This window comes from Heliangelus exortis, chromosome 15 (assembly GCF_036169615.1).
Source record: "Heliangelus exortis chromosome 15, bHelExo1.hap1, whole genome shotgun sequence".
NCBI lineage: Eukaryota > Metazoa > Chordata > Aves > Apodiformes > Trochilidae > Heliangelus > Heliangelus exortis.
Genome location: NC_092436.1, coordinates 8,303,950 through 8,317,791, shown reverse-complemented (window position 1 = coordinate 8,317,791; position 13,842 = coordinate 8,303,950). Strand labels below are relative to the sequence as shown.

General features: G+C 64.6%; 2 protein-coding genes across 2 annotated transcripts; one reads left to right on the top strand and one right to left on the bottom strand.

Moving 5' to 3' along the window:
• Positions 1-2: 2 nt before the first annotated feature.
• FAM193B (family with sequence similarity 193 member B) lies at positions 3-7,624 on the bottom strand. The gene is made up of 10 exons (XM_071758740.1): positions 7,344-7,624; positions 5,195-5,434; positions 4,793-5,009; positions 4,426-4,635; positions 3,726-4,140; positions 2,526-2,721; positions 1,888-2,124; positions 668-1,688; positions 471-546; positions 3-390 (listed from the first exon to the last, which is right to left on the bottom strand). Exons 1-10 carry the CDS (start codon positions 7,536-7,538, stop codon positions 294-296), a joined length of 2,904 nt encoding a protein of 967 aa, XP_071614841.1. The 5' UTR covers positions 7,539-7,624; the 3' UTR covers positions 3-293.
• A 1,782-nt stretch (positions 7,625-9,406) lies between these two features.
• Positions 9,407-13,750, top strand: LOC139803031 (lateral signaling target protein 2 homolog). Its single transcript, XM_071758839.1, has 13 exons — positions 9,407-9,707; positions 10,374-10,514; positions 10,591-10,728; positions 10,895-11,097; positions 11,179-11,268; positions 11,377-11,466; positions 11,600-11,701; positions 11,794-12,042; positions 12,148-12,269; positions 12,340-12,453; positions 12,667-12,765; positions 12,928-13,040; positions 13,124-13,750. Exons 1-13 carry the CDS (start codon positions 9,666-9,668, stop codon positions 13,253-13,255), a joined length of 1,635 nt encoding a protein of 544 aa, XP_071614940.1. The 5' UTR covers positions 9,407-9,665; the 3' UTR covers positions 13,256-13,750.
• The last annotated feature ends 92 nt before the right edge of the window (positions 13,751-13,842 follow it).

Below are 13,842 nucleotides of genomic sequence, written 5' to 3'. Positions count from 1 at the left end.
TGTTTAAATAAAATAAAAAATTAAAAAGTTCTTTATTGGGTCCAGCACGGTCCTTCCCCGCGGCCCGGGGAGACGGGCGCCCGCGGAGAGGAGGACGGGACGGCTGGGGGTTGAGGGGGTGACCCCGCGGGGGGGGGCAGGAGGAGGACGGGGAGAGCCCCGGGGTCCCCGCGGGGCAGGAGAGCACCGGGGCCCCCCGCGGAGGAGGAGGGGAGCCCACCGAGGCGAGGCTGGGGACACAGTGGGGAGAGGCGAGCAGCCACAGGTGGGGGCGGCCCCCCCTGCCCTGCACCTCATTGGGCTGCGCTGGAAGTGGTTTTCTTGAGGGTGAAGTTGGTCCAGTTCACCGCCACCTTCTGCCGCGTCTGCTTGGCCGAGTCCAGGCAGAACCTGGCAGGGAGAGCACGGCCCCGGTCACCCACCAGCCCCCTCTGCCCCCTCCCCAAGCCCTGCCAGGACTGCCCCCTCACCTCTTGAAATACTCCACTTCTCGGTCAGTTTCGTCCATCTCTGCCCCGTCCAGGTCCTTGGGCAAGAACACATCATCTGGCAGAGCAGAGGGGCAGAGAAGGGTCAGGGCTGCAGGCAGGGGGGATTGGGGAAGGGAGGGGATGGGAAAGGGAGGGGATGTGGCTACGGCCAGGGTGACAGCACCCCCAGCACTCACCGATCGAGGTATTGGATTTCTCCACCTTGTTTCGGCTCTTCCTATTCTTTCCCTTGGGCTGGGGGGAGCCCCCCAGGGCAGGGGGAGCAGGCAGCTGCCGGTCCCCCATAGCCAGGGCTGGAGGCTGCTGTGCCAATGGCTCTGGCACCTCGGCTTTGCCTTCTCCCCTCCGGCCTTTCCATTCGCTGCTTCTCTCCTTCTCAGACCTGGCACCACCGCAGCCCCAGGGCTGTCCCTTGCCACTCTCCCCCAGCTCGGCACAGCCGCCAGCCCGCTGCGGCTCCGGGGCGCTCGCCTTGGAGGAATTTTTATTTCCCAGCACCTGTCCCTTTGCACCGGGGCTCTCCAGCTGTGCCTGGCTGCCGGGCATCGCCGTGCTGCCCTCCCCTTTCTTTGCCTGCCCGTTCTGCCGCTTGTTCTTCCGCTGCCGGCTCCCGGCAGGCACCGGCTCCGGCAGCTCCGGCGGCCCCTTGGGCACCGGCCCATCCTTGGGCTCCGGGCTCAGTCCGCTGCCGTCGGTGGCAGAGTCCGCAGCCTTGGACTGCACCCAGATCATGCGGGAGAGGCTGGGGACGGCGCTGAGACGCTTCACCACCCCGTTCTCGGCCGGCGACGGCTCCCCGGGACCCTCGCCCCACCGGGGCCCCACCTCTCCCCGCAGCAGCGCGTGGTTCTTGGCAGGGCCCAGGCTGAGAGGGGCCAGGGCCAGGTCTATGTCCTGTAGGTCCGAGGAGCCATTGAGGTGGGAGAGCAGGTTCTTCTGCTCCAGGACAGCTGCCTTCTTGGGGAAGTCGTTGACATCCAGGTTGAGGTCGTAAACACTGAAGCTGGCTCGGATGGAGTCCTTAATAGTGTTCTTGATCTCCTGCAAGCGGCTGCTGAGAAAGCTGTTCACCCGCTCCAGCTCCAGTTCCGGCCACTCCAGCAGCTTCTCCTCAGCTGGCTCCCTGGCCTGGCTGGATGTGGGGGCACGCTCTGCCCTCTTCTGGGCCTCCGCTTCCAGCTGTGCTTTCTCCTTCTCCTGCAACACAGGTACCATAAGGATCTGATGGCCTGGCTCAGTGAGCCACGGGGCTAGCCATGCACCAGCTTGGACAGGCAGCAAACCCAAGAGCCAGCACTCAGTACAACCACCCCACATCTTCCACAGCCCTGCAAGGAACACTCTTGCCTCTACCTCCCTCCTGCCCCAGGTAGCACTTCCCTCTGTCCAGCCTCACCTTCTTCTTCTGCTTGTGCCGTGCCCTCTTGGCTGCCTTGGCACTGTTCAAGGGCTTGGGCTCTGTGCTGTTGATGTAGTCCAGCAGCTCGTCCACATTGCGGTGATCCACAGCGGGCTCTCCCGAGCTGTTGTTGTGCCCTAGTTTCTGTGGCAGCTCCTCTTTCCTCTTGGTGAGGCGTGAACGCAGCTTCTCCCGGATCTCAGCGTAGTTGCGGCTGGTGGGAGCGGCCGGGGGCTGTGGAAGGTGAGTGTTGTCAGCCAGGCAGGCACACACAGCCAGGGAGACACACAGGCAGCCCCGGCTCCCCCACAGCTCCCCCACAGCCACTCCCTTCCCCGAGGTCTCGGTGAGACAAGTCAACACAGCCCCCACTGAACTCTTCCACCACAAAGCCACAGGGTTTGGCCGGCTGTATCGAGCCTCAGGGCAGGGCAGGCGGCTGCACGTCAGGAGCAAGGGGACCAGCAGGCTGATGAGGCAGGATGGAAATGAAGAGGAAGGACGCGCACGCCAGCAGGGAACAGCCATGGCCAGACCTTCCCACCGCCGCGCTCTCGGCGTACAGACTGCAGAACATTTCGCCGCAGAGAGGAGTGTAGGGACTGGGGGTGTCTGCAGACCATCCCCTCACTCACCGCGTTGTGGCCGAAGAACTCACAGTAGCAGCAGTCGCAGAACTTCCCATCTTTCTGGTTGGTGGAGGAGGAGGTGCAGGAACTGCGCTCCGAGCTGCTGTCCTCATCCTCCCCGAGACCCTCGTCGGCCTCGCACGGCTGTGACGGGTGGCAGCTGGTACCATTTGGGAATTTGTGCCCTTTACAAGAGGGGTCCCTGAGGAGAAGGAGAGAAGAGCAAGAGGTGAGCAGGAGCCAGGGGTGCTCAAAAATTGCCCCACATTATGCATGTAGGAACACCCCTCCCAGGGCAACCTGTGCCCAAGCAGGATTTGCAGGGCACACAAAGCCCCTCCCCTGCATTCTCCTCCTCCAGGGGAGATGCCAGAGGAGACCACAGCAGAAGACAGCAGTAGCTCCTTGCCCCCCAGGGCCTTTGGCAGGCAGAAGGCTGGTGCACCAGAGCTCCAGAAAGCGGTGTCCCCTGCCAGGCCACAAGCTGATTGCAGGGCAGGGAGCGGTACTCACTGGGGGTGGTGGGTAGCACAGGTGAGAAACGCTGGAACTGCATGCAGCTGCCAGACATCCCCACGTGCAGGCAGGCCCGGCTCCCACAGGCACAGACCACCCAGCTCACAGACAGCGAGGCCAGGGCACGGCCCACAGCGCCGTTCCTCAAGCTCCAGCTCGGGACCTGGCTTGTCCCTCCACAGGGAGCGCTAATCAGTGGAGAGGAACCAGCACCCGCAACTCAGCGTGCTCTCTCTTATCCGGGGCACAGGCAGCCCAAAGCGGGCCAGGGGAGCAGGCGAGCAGAACCACAAGTCCACAGGCTTCATCTTCTTGAGGACCTTTGCTCAGTGCCACGGCTGCCCGACGGGTCTCACTGACAAAGGTCCTGTTGGCCAACAGCAGGTTGACCGGGCGGTTCCTTTGCGTCTTTTAGCTGGAGGAGGAGCAAGCACAGTCTCTTCTGCACCACATTACTAAAGGACAACCGCAGGGAGAAGACACGTGGGGAGAGAAAGAGCTCAACCCTCAGAGACCAGGGGTCTGCAGCAGCGGAATGGGCCCACAAACACAGAGGCTCTCTGCACCACCACGCCAGGGCAGCCGGTCCCCTCCGCAGGGAAAAGCACATCCGTGGGCAGGGGTCAGGGGGAAAAAGGGCACGTGGCCCAGCGAGGAGAGGCTGGAAGCAGGGAGGGCTCCTCTACTCACCTGTTTGTGCTGGGCAGCTGATGGGAGGCAGGAGGAGGGATGAGTGACGTACTGCAGTGCCCATTGCAGGGGTGAGTGCAGCCCGACAGCGGCGGCGGCATCTTCAGCAGGGGCACGTTGGCAGGAGGCAGGTGAGGGCTCTTACACGACCCCGGGCTGTGAGAGACTGTGCCAGCAGGAGGGGCCTCGGATGCCGGTTTCGGAGCTGCCGCCTGCGCGCTGGGCACAGGGAAGAGCGCGGCCTGTGGGGAGGTGCCCAGCGGGACGTGGGGGGGCGAGCCAAAGGGGCCCGCGTGGGCAGGCGTCTGCTTGGAGGGGACCAGCGCTGGCGGCTGGGAGGGGAGGCCCGTGGGACTGTTGGGAGGAGCAGTGAGGTCCGAGTGCTGATGATGCTCTGAGGAGTGGAAGGCTTCACCTGCAGAAGGGCAGGGGCAGAGACAGTTAGACACCAGTTGTCACAACTCAGGCCAGAGCCAGGCTCGGAACCCCCCACCACATCTGCACAGGCCTTGGGACAAACCCTGCCCCCCCACAGGAAGCAGGGTGCTTGGGTTAGAAGCCATCTTGGCTTGCGAAAGACCTCAGTGGCACCCATCTCCCTACAGAATTCAGCCCTGCCCCAGAGAGAGCAGAGCAAGGGGAAAGTGCTGGGGCAGCAAAGGCTGGGAGGAGAAGGCTGTCCCTGCCCCTGGGCACTCACCTGGCGGGGTGGCCCTCCGGCACATGCTTTTGAACTGCTTCGGCAGTGTCTTGCAGAAGTCGAGTGAGGTAGGCAGAGGAGAGCCCGGGGCAGCGCTGCTGGAGGCAGGGGAGGCTGCGTGGCTGTAGGGACAGGCCTTGAGTCCCGGCGCCACGGCAGGCGCCTGGCTGCCGCACTCTGGAGACACAGCGAGGCCGGGGTGCTTGTCACCTGGAAGAAAAGCAGAGCTGGGGCTGACTCCCAGCACCCTCTGCCTTTGCCAATGGACCCAGGCATCCCGTCGGCACTGGTGTGCCCAGAAGGCAACCAACTAAACCAAGGACCAGGCAGAAAGCTCTGCTCAACCCCATAGCTGGCTTCAACTCACCTAGTGCAGCTGGGGGGACCCCGAGGGGGCTGCCCTGCACGGTCCCGTTGGTGTGCTGTGAGTTCCAGAGGCCCGAGAGCTTGTGAGCAGACAAGAAAGAGCTGGGGTCCCAGTCCCCTGAGTTCCCATGGCACGAGGAGGAAGAAGAGGAGGAGGAAGAGGAGTGGGAGCCACCCCCACAAGACTGTGACTTGCAGGATGTGTGGGATAACGAGACCTATCAAGAAAAGCGTGGAGTGAAGCAGCAGAGATCTGGGAGGGAAGGCCTTTGGCCGCAGGGCACTGGCACCAAGACCCCCTCCGCTGCACCCACACACACAGCCAGCACTGTAGGATGGCCAGTGCCACAGTCCTGGCAGCTACAGCCCCAGCCTTTCCAACCCCAGCTCCATAACCACTTACCGCCAGGGCCTGCTCCTGCACTGCCCGTCGCTCTTCCTCCTCCACACTCTTCCGGCAGCTCTGGCAAATCCACAGTGGCATTTCTCCCAGGAGGTTCTGCACAAGCGTTGGCACGAAGTCCGGTGGCAGCCTCTCACCCGGGGAAACCAGCCCATTGTGGGACGGCCCTCCCCAGTCCTTGCGCTCCCGGTGACAGAGCAGGCAGCATGTCTGCACGGACTGGTTGGTGGTGGGCAGCACCTGCAGGAGGACACACAGACCAGGACTCACTCCAGGTGTGAGATGCCACACAGCAGGGCCCCAGGTCGGAGAGATGAGGCAGAAAACGAGACCCTAAGATACTGACACCGAACACAGAATTTCCTGTTGGGTACAAGTCAGACTGCAGCTTCTCCCATTGGAGAAGAGCAGCCTAGGGGTGCCCAGCTGCTACAAGCCTGTCACATTCCAGCTGGGAGTGTTTTGGACTCCTGGGAAAACCATGCCATGCTGAAGAGCCATCTCCACCACCAAGCAAGTCCAGGAGGCCATCAGCAGCTTCCACTATCACCCCTGGTACAGCGTGACCAAGGAGATTCACAGTGCAAAGCAAGACCCAAAGAAACCACCACACACGGATACAACAGGGGGTCTGTCAGCCACAACCCCCCTCACTGTCCATCGCTGACCCCCTCCCTACCTGAGCCCTCCCTCCCGCCTCTTTGTTCTGTGCAGCCGGCCGAGCCGATGCGCCTGGGTGGGGTGCAGCCCCCAGCCCTGCTCCGTGCTCTCCCCTCACGGGGTGGCCAGGCTGAAGCTTCCCGCCCAGCACTGCGGCAGAAGCCGGGATGCAGCCCTCCCTGACAGCCGTGACGAGCCCAGCGTGGCGCGGGCGAGGGGGCCCCCATTGTCTGCCGCTGCGGCGGGGCCCCGCGACAATGAGCTGCACGCTGAACCGCTGCTGCGAAACAGATGGCGTCTCCCAGGCTCAAGGTGAAGCAAAGGTCAGAGGCCAAGGAGAGCAGAGGGGGGGGCACGGCTCCCCTGCCCACCCGCCTGGCTGCCCACAGAGGGAGGGGGCTCCCAGGCCTCCCCGTGTCCCAGCAGGGGCAGGCACAGCCACTGCTGTGCACAGCAAGAGAGAGGACGGCTCTCCCCAAGACACCCAGCGCATCTGGACCCGGAGCCCACCCCTGAGCCCCCTGCCCGCCAATCCGGAGCAGGCAGCAGCAGCAGCAGCAGCAGCAGCCAGGTGTGTCGAGGGATGTCAGGCAGCGAGGGGCGCGGGAGCCAGCCCGGGGCTTGTTGGGCAGATGCTGGAACCACCTGCCACGGCCCCGTGTCAGGGCTGGACCCTCCCGCAGGAAGGAGCTGTGGGAACACCCACTGGAGCATGGCCACGCCGCCCATGCCTGTCCCTGAGCCCAGGGCTCTGCCCTCCAGAGCGCACATGGCTCTCCTGAACAGGGCTGTGAGATCTCCCTGCACGCAGGGACACAGATTCCGCGGGTGGAAGAGCCCTTTTGCCCCTGTGCTGCTGGTCCTGACAAGGGGGAGCAGCGTGCAATGGTGGGCGACAGCCTGGCTGGCTGAGGCACCGTCCCCGGCAAGACCAGCTTTCCCCGACTGCTGGGAAAAGACGATCCCCCGGCGTGTTACACCGCAGCGTGAGCCCCCCAGCACCCCACCCATCTGCCGGAGACATCCCGGAGTCCCGCCGCAGCTCAGCGCATCTGCAACCCATGGCCACAAGCCGGTTCCACCACCTAGCCCAGCAAAGCCAAGGGCAAGCCCTGCCCGCTCACCCGTCCAGCCCCACCATGCTGCATGAAGTGTCCCTCACACCCACCCCAAGTTCCCCCAGGAGAAGGGCTCAAGGCTTCCCCTCTCACCTCAGCCTGGGTTCCCCCCACAGACACCCAGGTGCATCCCAGCAGCCTGGCTCCATCGGGACTTCCCCACCACCACTTCCCGAGGCAGATGGGGGGCACGAGGGCCTCGAAGTGGGGGTGCCTCAGGGATGCTCCGAGACCGGGATCTGGGAGGGGATGGGACAGGGCCCGGGGCCTCCGCTCCCCTCTTCTTCCCCCCGAAGTCCTGCCCAATCCCGGCACCGACTGAAATCCCCTCAGAGACAGCCCCTTCCCCGCCGCAAAGCCTAACCCGGTACCTGAGCGGTGGCTCTGCCCGGCTCCCCGCTGCTGCCCGCCGCCACCACCAGCTCAGGCGGGGCGGGCGGTTCCGGTGGCGGCGGCGGCGGTGGCGGAGGTGGGGGAGGAGGACCAGCGTCGGAACCCCCTAGCCTCTCCCGACGAGGTCCGGAGCCGCCTGCCGCCGCCGTTGCCTTGTTCCGCCTGCGAGTCATGGCGAGCGCGGCCCGCCGCCCGCCGCAGCCAGGACAACAGCCAATATGGCGGCGCGGCCCGTCCGGCCCCTGCCCGGGGGGGAAGGAGGGAGGAGGGGGAAAGGCCCGGAGAGGTGAAGCCACCGCAGCCATGTTGTGAGAGGGCAGCTCCGCGCCGCAGCGCGACACCTAGCGGGGGGGAGGTGGCCCCGTCGCCACTCCCCGGTTCTGAAGAGCTCCGGTGCCTTCGGGTGTCCCGGACCCCGCTCCCCCCAGCCCCGTCCCCGCACACCGGCACACACAGTCCATCGCAGCTGCGCAGCACGCCGCCCCGGCCTTCCTGCGTGACCTCCTGGGCGCAGATATAGGTTTCCATCCCCACTGCACCTCATCTCGGGGTGCCCAGAGAAGCTGTGGCTGTCCCCTCCCCGAAGTGTTCCAAGGCCAGGATGGATGAGGCTTGGAGCAACCTGGGCTAGTGGGAGGTGTCCCTGCCCATGGCAGGGGTATCGGAACCAGATGATCTCTAAAGTCCCTTCCAGCTCAAACCATTGTATAGGATTCTGTGATCTCCCACTACCCTGAGTGACACAGTGCCCCACTCAGCACCACAGCAACCTTAGAGCTGAGTAACCCCATCCCTGCACAATGCACCCTATGCCCTGGTCCCAGCACAAGTCTCCTCTGCTTCCCCAGCACAGTGCCCACTGGCCCAGCATTTCTGCTGCTGCAGCCTGATCCCTGTCCATAAGGCTGTCCACAAGGATCTGCTGCTCTGTGCAGTCGCAGTGCACCAGGTCACGCAGCCCCCTGGGGTGCCCCACCCAGGAGAACTGGGGGCCAGCTCAGCTCCTCACCTCCCTGCAAGCCCATGTGCCACCCAGCGGTGCAGCTTGGAGCTATGCATCACTCCAAAAAACTCCATTGTGGCACTGGTGTACGTGAGGCTCCATACCCTGCCTGATGTCCCCAGAGATGCTCTTGCTCAGTGGGGTAGAGGGTGATGCTGGTGGCATGGGAACGTGTACAGCCTCCTGCTCTTGGCCACCCAGGAAAGCTCACAGTGCTCCCCAAAATACCTTGGGAAGCACAGCCAGTGGCTGTGGGACATGCAGGGCTCCAAGCCCACTGTGCACCAAGGGACCTCCAGCCATGGGGAAACATTGCCCAGCCAGAGCCAGGGGCAGCGGGGCCACAGGGAGCCCCAGCACCAGGGCCAGCCCCACATGGCACTTGGCCAACTCAGCCTCCCTGTCGTGGGGCAACCATGACTCAGATATTTCCTCAACCCAAAGTGGTGCTGCCGTGTTTGTTTAACGTTCTCGGTGGATTTTTTACCTGTGAATCCACCCCATTAGCCTTTCAGCCACCCAAATTATCGTCACCCACATCCTGTGGCCAGCAGTGCCAGGCATGATGTGGTGCAGGAGCAGCAACACCTTGGGCTCCGGGGAGGTCTTCTCTGCCCGACACCCCAAGCACCCCTGGGGACCCCTCCGCAGGCCCTCAACCCCTTTTCCTCCTGCAGACGGTCTGCTTTGCCCCTTCCGACAGCAGCACCCCGCCCCGCACAGCCCGTGCAGCAGAGAGCCGGCAGGTGCTTGTGGGTGCCCGCCCCTGGTGCTCTCTTGACATACTGAGGGTGCTCGGAGCCAGAGGGGTTGCAGGGACAGATTTCTGGGGTCTTCCCTGTCCCCAGAAGGCACCTGCTGGGCCTCGGAGGTCCGCGGGGAGAGGGCAGCAGGGAGGGAAGAGCCTAGGTACAGGCAGGGGAAACCCCAGGCACCGGGAGAGGAGCGCCCGGAGCCTAGGGGGGGGCAGTCGGTAATTGGAGCGAGAAACCAGGGCGCGGCACCGGGGGGCGGGGAGCGGGGGCGCCCTGCCCGCCCCTCGGGGGACTCGCCCCACCACACCACGGGGAACCGGTCCGTCGAGCGGTGGCCGCCTCCCAGCAACCGGCAGCGGGAGAGCCCCGAGTCCCTAACCCTAACTCGTGCCGGTGCGAGAGCCGGTCCGCCGGCTAGTCCCGGTGCCCGGGCTGGGAGGACGCCCTCCCGGTCCGCCCCCGGGCGGTACCCGGTGCCGACCCGCCCCGTCGGCGAGCGGCGAGCGCGGGGAGCCGGTCGGCGGCAGAGCTCAGGGCGCGCCATGCTGCCCGCCGCTCTCCGCCGCTGGCTGCGCCGGCCCAAGGTAAGAAGTGGGGGGCGGGAGCACCTGGACTGCCCCCCCCTCCCCGTCGGGGCTACCCGGGGGCTCCTCCGGCACCGGGTGCAGGGGCGGCGGCGGGGGTCTCCGGGAGCGTCGCGGAAGGAGGAAGCGGTGCCTGAGCCCGGGGCTGAGGGTGCGGCGGGTGCGAGCAGCAGCGGGCAGGACCGGGCAGCTCAGCGCTGGAGCGAGAAGATCCCTCGGTCCCGCCGCCCCCGCGGAGTCTGGGGGAGAGGCGGGGAGAGGAGCGTCCTCACGGTCTGCCCGCTCCCACGGGGGGCTCCCGCGGACCTTTCACCAGAGCTGGTGTTTACAGCCGCGCACGGATCCATGCCCACGCTGCCGGGATGCGGCCGAGCTTGTTCATCCTGCTCTGCCCCTGGGGAAACTGAGGCATGGCTGGGTGGGGACAGAGGCGCTTCCCGGGAGGGCTCTACCGGGGCCCTCCGGCCTCTCCCTGGCACCCGGCACAGCTCGGCTGAGCCGGACCCGCTGTGAGCGTCCCGCGTACCTGCCCCAGTGGATCTTCATGGACTGAGGGCTGCCCCACGGGGACCGGCTGCAAACCTCAGCAGTCCCCACCCCCCCCCGTCTGCAGGGCACAGGACATTTGGAGTCCCCCTGGCTACTACCCCTTCCCTCTCTCCGCAGCGCTCCGACCCCCGCCTGCTCTCCCAGTTCTTCTTTGCTGACGAGAGGGTGACCCGGGTGGTGGCTGAGATCAATGGGCTGGATGCTGAGCTGGACCCTCAGCAGTACCTGGTGCTCCTCAACCAGCTCCACCTCAGCCAGGTATGGGAGCAAATCTGGCTTTGCTGTGACCCTTGGCCCCTCAGGTGGCAGTGGGTGATGTCCCTGCCCTCCCCAGGCTCACCTGCTGGCCATCCTGGAGCGGATCATGGAAGAGTGCATCCCCACGCAGCGGCACAGCCGTGACTACCTGGTCAAGTTCCCTGAGGAGCTCTTGGTGGACAACCTGGGGAACCACATGCTGTTTGCTGCTGAGGTGATCCTGGGGATGTTGTCCTGGGTTGGGTCGTGGGTGAGGCTCCCCCAAACTATGGGGTGATGGGTGACAACCAGGATGCTGCACCCCTCCACAGGCTGACCAGAGAGGGCAGGGGCTGCTCTGATACAGGTGCTGGCTTCTGACAGCCTCTTGGTCCCCACAGTGTCTCCTCGCTGGTACCTTCCTGGAGGTGGAGGAGGCAGATGGGGCGCAGCTGCGGCCCCAGGCCAGGAACCTGCTGTGCAGCCTGGAGCTGGTGCGGACGGTGTTGCGGGAGCAGAGCCTGAGCCAGCCTGGCTCCTACCCAGAGCCTGTCCGGGCTGTGCTCATCCAATTTGACCGGCTCTTCGCAGAGTTTGAGCTGAGGTGAGGCCTGGTGTTGGGGGCCCGGGTGGGGGTAGCTGCACCAGAACTGGAGGAGTTTCATGGTTTCCCTGGCTCTTCAAGCTATGTGTCCTCACTGGTGGCAGTGAAGTCTCCCGAGGAGATCTACAGGCAGCAGGAAATCATCGTGCTCTTCTGTGAGACAGTAGAGAGGTGAGGGACACTGTACACTTGGCAGGGGACAGCAGGGACCTCAGGCCCAGGGATGGGGAAGCATCCCAGGGCTCAGCCCTACTGTAAGGTTGTGTGTCCCCCCACCAGAGCCTTGCGCCTGGGCTACCTGACCCAGGAGATGATTGATGGCTATGAACCATTGCTGATGTTCACCATCCCTCGCCTGGCTATTATCAGGTGGGTGCAGACCCGTGGAGAAGGGGGGTAGCAGGGGATGACTGGGTGCTTCCCACCCTGTACCAGCCTTTCCACCCCCCAGGGAGTCGAGATGCTGGGCAGCCCCCCCTACATGAGCTCTCTTGCCTCACAGTGGCCTCCTCATCTATCCCGAGGGTCCCCTCAGCCTGGAACAGAGCCCTGAGCAGATGTCCCGGGTATTCAGCCCCTTCTACAACCTCCTAAAGAAGATAAGGTATTCAGAGGGGGGAGATGTGCACCCACAGGTGTTGCTATGGGGCAGCAGTGGTGCTGTGACATGAGGCTGACACTGTCCTGTTACTGCAGGGACCTATTATGGGTGCTGTCTGTGGAGGAGCTCTGCCTGCTGGAGAGGACCCTCTGCACAGCTGAATCAGAGGATCCTTGTGGTCTGACCACCCCCACAGCTTGGGGGGCAGCCATGCCCAGAGCGGACCCTCCAGCTCCCTGGGGTCTCCATGAGGTCTCCCACACTACCACATCACCCCCCACCTGTACAGGACAGCTGGAACCCTATGGTGCAGTGGATGACCTGGGCAGTGACCAGCCGTGGGGGTGTGTGGTGGGGAGGGGATGCAGCTGGGATGGCAGATACTTGCCTGCTGGGTTGGGGAATGTTGACACCACACCTGGGGTGACTGTCACCTCCCCCCTGTGTAGCCCACAGCCACCTGGGAGCTGCACAAGGCTCAATGCCAAGCTGGGTGCCCGCTGCTGGGAGCTGCGCTCCTGCTACAGCAGCACCAAGGACATGCTGCACACCCTCTTTGTCTGCATCTCAGGTAAGTGACCCCTCACCAACCCCTATATCATCCTGACCCCCCCAGCACCCTGACCTCCCTACTGGCACAGGGGTGGCTGATCAGCTCCAGACCAACTTTGCCAGTGACCTGCGGAGCATCTTGAAAACGGTCTTCAAGATCGTCGCCTCGCAGGCAAAGCCTTCAGAGGAGATGGGTGCCAGCCGTGAGTAACCCTTGGGGACATGGGACATGGGGCATAGCTCCTCTCTGCCCTGCCTGGTGGGATGGGGACATGGCACCAGGCACAGAGAATGGTGCTCAACCAGTGTTTCTGGTACTGCCTGGCCAGGGGCTGCCCCATGGCCACGGAGGTGTTTGCCATGGGGTTGAGTCTGGCCACAGTTTGGCTGAAGCACTACAACCCTTGTCCCAACAGAGGAAGAGGAGGGTGACCCATGTGCAGTGGATTCTTCTCGTGTGGCCGACTGCCCCCTGTGCTCCAGCTCTGCAGAGGCTGTTGGGCTTCGGAGGGCAGGTAAGGGGCTGACAAGGTTGCTACAGCATCAGAGCAGGGTGCTAGATTGTGGCTGACCTTAAGGTCCAGAGCAGGGCCTAGGGATGTTCCTGGAGCCAGGGTGGTGATGGGGGACCAGGCGAGGGGGACCCCCATGGATTTTACCAATGTTTTGCCCGGCAGGTGCCTGCCGCCTGCCCGAGTGGGTGCCGGACAGCAGGTGCAGCCAGTGCTCTGCCTGCCGCTCGCCCTTCACCCTCCTGCGTCGCAGGCACCACTGCCGCAGCTGCGGCAAGGTAGGAGGGGGATGTGCTCGGGCTCACAGGGTCCCCTGGGGGCCTCAGCTCTGCTCAGCCCCATTCTGTCTCTCTCCTGGCAGATCTTCTGTGCCCGCTGCTCGCCACACGCTGTGGCTCTGCCACACTATGGCCAACTGAAACCCGTGCGTGTCTGCACACACTGCTACATGGCACACCTCCCACTCGTGCCCCGGCGTGCCCGGACCCACTAAAGCCCCCCACGCCAGACCCGCATGCACAGGAGGCTGCAGATTTGGGGTAAACCAGCTGATCTGGGGCTGCTGGGCGGCTCTGTGGCCCCTTGACTCCACTCAGGTCTGGATGGGCATGACGGCAGGACCCCCCACCCAGGCTGGCAGGGCCGGAGCTGCAGTGGGCGCTGGATCGCCTCATCCGGTGCAACGAAGCCTTGCCCTGCTCCGGGACAGCCGCCACCGTGCACCTGCCCCCCAGCTGGAAATGTGCTTCGTGGTGGGTTTTTTTCAGGTGAACTTTGGCTGCTGTTGGGCCCGGGGCAGAATCTCCCCCCCGGCACCTGGCCTGAGATGATGCAAACAGCCATCACATGACGGCGGGTGTCCGGAGGCCGTGCCGAGCCATGCCCGGGGGCTGGCCCTCGCCCGCGGGGCCCGGCGCTCCCCTCTCCCCTTCCCACAGACCGATGGCTTTTAATAAAGAGGCGAATCCCTCCGGATGGACCCTGCAAACGCGGCTTCTCTCGTAGGGTGTGGGCGGGGGGGGAGGAGGGAGAGGAATCTGAGCACCCCAAACGCGCGACCGCGTACGGACGCGAACCCGC